The following is a 9,015-nucleotide window of genomic DNA, read 5'->3' on the forward strand; positions in this document are numbered from 1 at the left end:
TTTTTTTTAGTGGTCTGTAGCCCGCCTTGTGTTTTGCTCTTTTCTTTGATCCTGTAAGATGCTAAAAATATTTTTTTTTCTCTTTTCAGTCAAGAGAACTCCATTGAATTCCATCTATTCTCCTGGAGATTAATGGCTGGTCTCAAGAGACTGTTTTCAGGACTTAACTCATGGTAAGCATATTGTGTATGTTTTGCTACAATTACATGAAATATAAGCTTTTAATGAGAGCTGTTAATACTTTTATTTTTCTTTCAGGCCTTTTTATTAAACAGATAGTTTTGTCAAATCTCCAGAATGAGTTTGCAGCACAGGTAAGCTCATAACTCCATACTTGTATCTTGAACAGTATTTTAATTTGTATTTCTTATGTAATGCTTTAATTTATTTTTAGATGCCAGCACAGCAGTTGCTTACCTGACCCCCCTTTGTTTTCAACTAAATCAAGATTGGTGAAGCATCTCAAAGATTACCATATCATTGGGAGGAAGGAATCAATACTGTGTCCTGAAGATGGATGTGAAGCTAAGCCTTTTGATTCCACAACTGCTTTTAGTCAACATCTGAGCAAAAGGCATTCATCATGGAGATCTACAGATATGGATGTGGATCTACAGCATATAGCAGCAGCCGGCAGTGTTCGTGAACCTGAGGAATCTCACACTTAAACTGATACGTCAACTGATCAACAGACTTCAGCTAATATTTCTGTTGACCAACAAACTTCTACCAACAATAATGTTCATGACATAGCTGCATTCTATCTCAAGCTTGAATCTGTGAATTTGGTTCCAGCGTGAACCGTTCAGGACATTGCTGATGGTGTTCAACGTCTGAACAAATTATCCCATGAAGCAATTTGTAAAGTCCTTACTGAAGAGATGAAGGACAAGATACCTGACATATCCATAGATTCTATTCTATTAAGAGTTAAACTCAATGACCCTGTTCTCAGTGCTCATCACAAAGCGATATCTGGACCCAAATTAACAACAGAGTACTTACGTAAGGAGTATTATAGAAAGTATTTTCACTTTCAAGAGCCTGTTGAGTATGTCATTGGTCCAGACCCCATGCTGAGAGACCACACATTAGCCTACGTTGCTATAAGAAGAAATTTGGAGAATATGTTGGAGGATCCAACCATTCAAAAGCAGGTTGATGCTTCATTCTTGGAAGAGATTCCAGAAACAAGATCACACAAGACGGTTATTAAGAACTACACTGATGGCTCAATTTACATTAAAAGAGCAAAACTATATGGCCGTAAACGATTTTGCCTGGTCTTATTTGTGGATGCCTTCAACCCGGCCAAATCCAGCTCAAGAAATGACCAAAGATACAAAACTGTTGGTATGTACATGTCTCTGTTAAATTTGACTCCTGCCAGCCGATCCAAGCTGTCCAGTGTCAAACTTGTTATGCTGGTGCTGAATAAGGTCTTGAATGACCACAGAAAAGAATGCTTTTCTTTTGTTATAAATGAACTGAAAACTCTTCTTAGTGATGGTATTGTCTATAAAAATGAGAAAATTCCTGTAACACTTGAAAAGATTGCCGGGGACAATTTAGGGCAACATATGCTAGCTGGCTTCCTGGAGAGCTTCCACCCAAATATTGAATTTGCTTGCCGCTATTGTGAAATTAAGAACAAAACTTATCTGGAGAAACCATGGGTGATTGGTGATAGAAGAACATCAGAATCATATGACAAATGTGTGATAGAGCTACAACAGCTGAAAGAGACTTTAACTGTTACTGGTAAACTTAACCCGGATAAGGTTTATAGTGTTAAGGGAATTAAATACAACAGTGAGTTCAATGAAGTGCCTCTCTTCCACGTATGTGACCCACATCTTTCACCTTGTGTTGGCCATGACGGATTTGGTGGCACATGGGAAGCTGATATGGCCATGATGATTTCGTACTTTGTGAACAGCAAGGAATGGATGACCTACGATTTGCTGAATAGTAGAATAAAGGACTTTCAGTTTCTTGGCTCTGATGGTACAAATGTACCTGCTGCTGTCAAGATATCAAGTGAGAAGTTGGGAGGGCATGAAGTTCAAAATTGGACCCTTATTAGACTGTTTGTACTTATTGTTGGGGATCTAGTGGTAACTAGTGATCCAGTATGGCAACTTTATCTTAAACTGAAATGTCTGATAGAGTATGTGTGTGCTCCTCAGCTGACCCTAGAACAAATTAACCACATGAAGTATCTATCAGTGGATTACCTGATAGCAAGATGTGAAGAAAATTCAACAATAAAAATGCATACTACAATCAAAACCCACTATACAGCACACTTTGCAGACTTGTACGAGTTAGAAGGACCTCTTTGCCAGGCATGGACCCTACGCTTTGAAAGCAAGCATGCTGTTTTGGGAAGAGAGCTAGAAATGAGTCGAACTCATGTGAATGTCATTTCAACAATGGCCAAGAAAGATCAGCTGTTAACTAGCTATCTTGTAACTCAAGATATGTTTCCAGAAAGTCCTTATGACCAAAAGAAAGCTTGTCGTGTAGTGAAGGATAAATATCCTGTCCATTATCAAACAATTCTTCAAGGAAGGGTGTTTACGGAGGATGCTCAAGACGTTCAAACTGTGACTGTTGACAACCAAGAGTTTAGACGAGGAAACCATCTTCTCCTATCCAAGAAAGAAGATACCATCACTGTAGCAAAGATACAGTATATTATTTGTGATCAAGTAGACACATTTCTTCTTGTAGAAAAGTATGAATCTACACTTCTTAAAGACTATGGCATTTATGAATTGAAATCTGATCAACACGCTCTTTCGTCAGAAATTTTACGTTATTCATCATCTGCAGATTGTGTACTACAACCTGTCTATGAGTTTGAAGAAAAGCAGTGTAAGTATGCCATGCTTGAGAGTTAAGTTTATCAGCGAAGATCATGCTAATTTTTCTGCTATTTTGTTAAATAGCAGATAACAGTATCATTGTCTAAGTATTTCCAATGATTTAGTCCAACAGTTACACATTTATTGCCTTATTCTTGTAATTACAAAGTTAAATGATGACATTTTGTCTTCTTGTCCTACTATTCAAATAATGTTTGTGGATCTCTTATATGTAGCATTATTTTTTGTAGTAAGTTTGTGTGTCTCCTGTTATGTGCCCTTGTGAAAACGAACAGCTCCGAAAGACATCCGAAGCGGACTTGCTCCGTTTTTACTCCGACTAATGTGTTTCGGACTGTTTCGGATGGCTCCGTTTATGTTATGAAACGTTTGAAATTCGGATGTTAAACGGAGCAGTCCGACTTCAGTCCGAATCGGACAGTCCGATTGGCGCCCGAGACCTCCCGTCGGACTGTCCGATTGACGCCCGGTACCTCTTGTCGGACTGTCCGATTGGCGCCCGGTCAGAGGGGAGGTCCCCCTAAAAATTATGGGGTGCACATCTGTGTTACAATGCTGGGGAGACACACTGCGCTGCTTGTATCGGCTGGGGCTGGGACTCGTTCCTTGGATCCTCGGATTCTTTTGGTGTGAAGTCGACGCCTTAGACCGCTGAGCTAACCTGAAACATGAGGGAGGGCTGGTCCGACAAGCCTCTTTACTCGAGACTCAGTCGACGCAGTCCTTGCGCTCCTACAGACGAACGATTCCACGTAGAATGACGCGGTTTTCGACCGTCGGCTGATGGCGTTACTTCACATACATTTAGGGTCATTTCGTTGTGCTCACTAGTGCATTATTTCTCCTATTCTAATTTATTGCAAACACACACCGTGCCGTTCTACCTTCATGAATCTTTTTTCCCGGGCGGCCCCGTATGTCTTAAATGTTCTGTTTAATTACCATTTTTAGCGGCGGCCGATAGAAATTACCAAATCTAAGACGACCTCAAATTATTTGAGACAAAAAACAAAAGTTTCCCTATTTTGCTTAAATTTGTGCCATGGACTTGAAAATGCCTAAAAGGCCATATCAAATGTATGATAAAGAATGGCACGTGAGCACGTAAAGTATTTAGCACTTCAAAGCTCAAGTTTATACTTAATTCACTCTATTTCTGTGATAAATATTCTTGAACAGTGAGCCTCGGCCGGCAGCACGCCCAGTCATAAGGGTGCTGACATGTATCGGGCTAAAATCGGACTAGTCCGAATCGCGTGAGGGACGCCCTGTCGAGCTTTACCCGGACAAGTCCGACGCATCGGGCGGAAATCGGACAGTCCGACGGGAGCTCTCGGGCGCCAATCGGACTGTCGGAGTTTGTCGGGCAAAAATCGGACAGTCCGGGTCTGTCGGGTAAAAACGGAGCAGTCCGACTCGGGCGACTCGGGCTTTCAGCCCGACCGAGTCGGGCTCCGGATCTTTTCTGGAGCAAGTCCGACAGCGATCGGACTGATTTCGGAACAAGTCCGAGGCCTCAGAGGGTCTCGGACTCTTTACGGTACCATTTTCGGATGAGTTCGTTTTCACAAGGGTGTTTGTCTTACTTTGTTGCAGTTACCTAATGTGGTAAAAACTTAAGACATCACATCCTAAATTTATTCTTGATTTTGTACAAATGACTAATATTCCTGCTTTCAGGTAATGGTTTCCTGAGACAGACAGATATCCTTCAGTTATCTGTTGGCAGATAGCAATTTTCACCATTTGTTTGTTATTTTTTTTCCTTTAAATGGAGGGAGATGAGGCTGTAAACAGTGTGATACCCTAAATTCTGAAGCCTAATGTAAGAGCTACATGGTATAGTATAATGTAAAATTTTCTACCAGTTAGCTTCAAATAGAGATAGTTTTGAATTGTTATGAGTGTAATGAGTAATGGTACTTGATGCTGAAAACTCTTCATTGACATTTATGAATAACAGGATCATGGGACCATATGTTTAAGGTTGTACTTTTTTTTTGTAAGAGCTTTGACACATAGCTGTAGCATTGTAATGTTGTTACATGAACCGAGTAGATTTGTGTACTCGTACCTTTATTTTGTGCATGGTTCATCGCATTATGGTAAGGTTTTATTAAATGGCTTTAAATTGTTGTTTTATCAGACTGAATGGGAATGTGTTATTTGTTTGGACAAAACCTATATACATCCAAGAGAAATAAATAAGTTAAAAATGTGCACTTGAATTAATTGCTTTTATTGCACATTGCGAGGCCTAAATTTTCATTCATTTTTATCTCACATCTTTTCCACCGGCTGCCTGCTACAAAGATTCTATATTTTTATATCATGACCAAACGATCTATGTGACTAGAGTTAAAACAGTTGCTATCAACATTGATCTACTCAAAAAAGGGAGAATAGTAAGGCTGAGTAATGTGCTAGACAGTGATGTTTTTCTATAAGGGATCTTACAATATTGTTATTTGCTGTAGGTTTATAACTTTGATCTTGATAAAAATTCTTAAATGTTCTTCTAAGAACCAAGACTTCACTGTTCAATACGAAACCCATTAATTTTACACCTTCCTCTTTAAAAAGTATGATTTGTTTTCGTTGTAAATAAAAACTTGCAGAAAATAACAAAACCTCCTCCTTTCTTGTCCACAAAAAGTCAGAACAAGTTAAAATCTTAAAATAAAAAGCTCTTTATAACACAAAGGGGAAACAAAAATACACTCTATAAAAACAAAAGTTAAAGCATAAATCTTTTTGTGCTTGTACGGATAATCCATCTAGGGAATTTGATGATGATAAAGAAACAATCACTTAAGTGGTCCCTAAAGGCTTGCTTTGGCAACACTAACTTCATTTAAATGTGTAAGCTTAAAATTTGCTATGTCTTAAAATAAACCAACATTTTAAAAGTAAAACATCTTTGTATCACAGTAATCAAAATGTACACAAAACAAGCTAAAACAGAGCTCTGATAGACCACTAAATTAAGATAAATTCAAGATGTCATCATGTGAGAAAATAGTAACAAATTTTAAAAATAGAATCCTTTACATTTGAGACAGAGAAATATATATGAGGTTTATCAATACTGTTCTTAATATTTGAAATTAGGAGTCTTCTTCCTCTTCAAGACTTTCCTCATCAACTTCCTCATCAAATTCCTCATCAACTGCTGCCTCGTCAACTGATGCTTTTGCTGCTTCTATCATCTTGTGGTACTCTTTGCAATCTGTTTCAAGGTGGACTAGTTTCGCTGGAATGGGAGCTGCCGCATTTGCCTCTGCTCTCTTTGAGCCCACATCTGTATTCACATTCAGAATCTCTCTGCAATGAAACAAATTGTAGCGGCATGTATGAAATAAAAGGTAAATAAATAAATATAAAAATAACAGATCACAAAAAATAGTTACCTCTGAATGAACTCACAAACTACTCCAAAATTTCTTGGAAAGTCCAAGTGGAACACAAAGAACGCTGAGTACGCTGCTATAAAAGCATCCTTGAACGATGGCGTTGAGAGGAAGCAGAATTTGTCCATAGCAACATAGAATTTTTTGCTCCAAACGTGTTTTGACCTGAGGTATTTTTTTTTCACGTAAACTAGGCATTCAAACTACATAAGGCTATTTAAAACAATACAAGGTAAAGAACATATTCTTACCACAAGCGATGATGCAAGGTGTGTTTGGCAAATGAGGAAGCTTTCCCACATCCTCTAATTTAGTTGTTCTCTGAAAACAAACGAAAATAAAATTATTACCTTTTGAGAGACAAATGTAGCTGTTTCATTTTCAGAATAATTAAAAATTAGGCTGACCTCTACATTTAAAATGAAAGCTTTGATGGACTCTTTAAATCCTTCGGCTAAAAGTGTCATTAGTCCAAGCAACTTAATATAAACTGAATCATTGCCCTTTTCAATGGCTTTCTCAATAAATACTTCAATCTGTTTACCAAGATTAGCCTGATTTGCTATCAAATATTCAAACATTCTTTTGGAGTTATAAGTAAAATATAATTGAAAACATTCGCCAAAGTTGATGTTGTAGAGCTTGTTGAAATGAAAGACGAGCCCAGCTGTTCGGAATAAATATGGCCAATCATTAACAAGATCAGTCATTTCTGGCTCGGCTTCTTCTGAACGCTTCCTTTTTCTCTTGTTTTGGAAATCCTTGATTGTTTTGTACTGTTTTAACACAGCTTGTCTTTGAGTGTGATAAGTGCTCTCCAAGCATTGGCGAATTCTTTCAGGATCCTTCTCTTTCTTTCTTCTGGCATATTCAAGCAATTCTGATCTCATCTCCTCCTGGCTTTCTTCAGTTTCGCCAGGTGGCAACTCAGTATTATGCCAATTTTCTTTTGATAGGCCTATTACAGCCTTTACAGGCATAATTACTATGGGGCTTGGATCGCCTTGTTTTTTCTCTGGCGACAGGGGCGAATTTCAGCATTGTCGAATTGGTCCTTAGCATGGTCCAGGAACCTCTTGTACCCAAGACTAGTTTCTCCCACTTTGTCCACAAATGACGAAGGATATTGAGCGACCACTTCCTTCACCATGTTCTCCATTATATTTCTCTTGGCTAAGGGGAACGCTGTCTTAGCAACAGCCACCATTGCATTGATTAGTAGAAGTTCAGCTGATTTTAATGGCCTTCTTTTCTCCTTGATAAGAGCAGCTGCAAGTTCCCCTTTATTTTCTTTGGCCACTTTATCCTCGTGCCAAATGATATTCCATGGTATGGGCACCACAAGGTCGCTGGAATTAGAAGAGCTGCTTTTGGGCTCTTGATCTGTGAACAAAATTAACAACACATGAGACTTTAGTTTAGAAAGGGTTAAAATTAGGAAAAAAGGCTACTACAATGCTCAGTTCTTACTTGACTCAAGGTGGGCACCAGTTTTCCAACAGCCAACCAATCTTAATGCCTGAAATTCATTCAGGCCTTCAGCCTCAAGATGGTGCACTTGTACAAGTTTCAGATCATCTTCTGTGGTAAGCCTCCTATCTGTTAACGATTTTTGAATAGCAGATGCAAAAGTCTCTGCCTGGTCCCTCTCAATTTCTGGACAGAGAGTCAGCAGTGACTTCAGTATAATTGCAGCCATCTTTACCTGGAAGATTATGTTATGATTATTACTAGCTTAATTGAACACTGCAATTTATAAAGGGAAACAGTCCGGAGCAAAGTCCTCGATATAACAGTGACTGTGTCTTGTAAAGTGGCAGTTGGTTTAACTGAAGAACATGATTGCACACCAGAAATTTATTTTATGGGATTTATCGTTTTTATGAAATTACATTGTTTCAAAATTATTTAGAAGAGGATAAAATTGTTGATATAAGTAATTAGTAAGGCTATGATAAGGCCACAAGACTCATTTCGAATTTCGAATCACTTACCAGCTTCCCACCTCACCTCAACTTCTGAAGTCTTTCGGGTCTGGAAATTTGAAATCTGCGCAGTGCAGTGCGTATCGCCTGGATGTCAACTGTTTTCATGACAGCCAACTTTGAATGTGTTCAGTAGGGACATTAGTTTAAAAATATTTTCTGTCTCCTCATTTGAATGTTACTTGTTGATGCTACAAAACTTCGGTATATTTCGAATTAAAATTAATTTTTTTGTATATTTTTACAATGTTAATCTCGTTTCCTTTTTTTGTCTGGATCAAATCAGGTTGGTGGTACTGGTAGGAAAATTTTGTCTGCCAATGGTTTTGATCAAAAATGGAGAATATTGTTCCTCAAGATTGTTCTCTTTAGTTCAAATTTAATGGAAAAAAACTCTGATATTTCATAGAATGAATTATATATTGTGGCTTAAATCTCTTTGTAACGTGGCCCTTTTTATTACTTTAAAGTTTCAATACTAGATTTTTACCTAAGGAAACCCAACATGTTCAGTTCAAGTTCAATAAGGACTGGTTAGGAACTTAAGTTTTTAAGAAAAAGGAAACAATTCACCCAATTTGTTTTCTGTCATACACCTGTCTGGTGTTAAGAGGTTTCAGGAGTGATAACCTCCACTGAAATTACTGTGTTTCGAAAGGGAAACGTCCGGAGGTCCCCCCTCCGGGAGGTCCCCCCCTGAATATTTTATTATTTTTTAATAATATTTTT

At 38.2% G+C, this 9,015-nt stretch overlaps 1 protein-coding gene across 5 annotated transcripts in view; it reads left to right on the forward strand.

The window, feature by feature from the left end:
• LOC127750717 (uncharacterized) overlaps positions 1-4,424 on the forward strand; it is a 6,672-nt gene extending 2,248 nt beyond the window's left edge. For 3 of the 5 annotated variants that reach the window (XM_052273074.1, XM_052273078.1, XM_052273077.1), the window contains 2 exons: positions 259-314; positions 395-4,424. In XM_052273074.1, the coding sequence (XP_052129034.1) occupies positions 882-2,906 (2,025 nt within the window). In that variant the 5' untranslated portion in view covers positions 259-314; positions 395-881 and the 3' untranslated portion in view covers positions 2,907-4,424. Of the gene's footprint in view, positions 1-89; positions 174-258; positions 315-394 lie in introns of all 5 variants that reach the window. The other 2 variants (XM_052273073.1, XM_052273075.1) reach the window with 1 other exon arrangement.
• Positions 4,425-9,015: the final 4,591 nt, after the last annotated feature.

Source organism: Frankliniella occidentalis, unplaced genomic scaffold (assembly GCF_000697945.3).
Source record: "Frankliniella occidentalis isolate FOCC.00 unplaced genomic scaffold, Focc_3.1 Scaffold243, whole genome shotgun sequence".
Classification (NCBI taxonomy): Eukaryota; Metazoa; Arthropoda; class Insecta; order Thysanoptera; family Thripidae; genus Frankliniella; species Frankliniella occidentalis.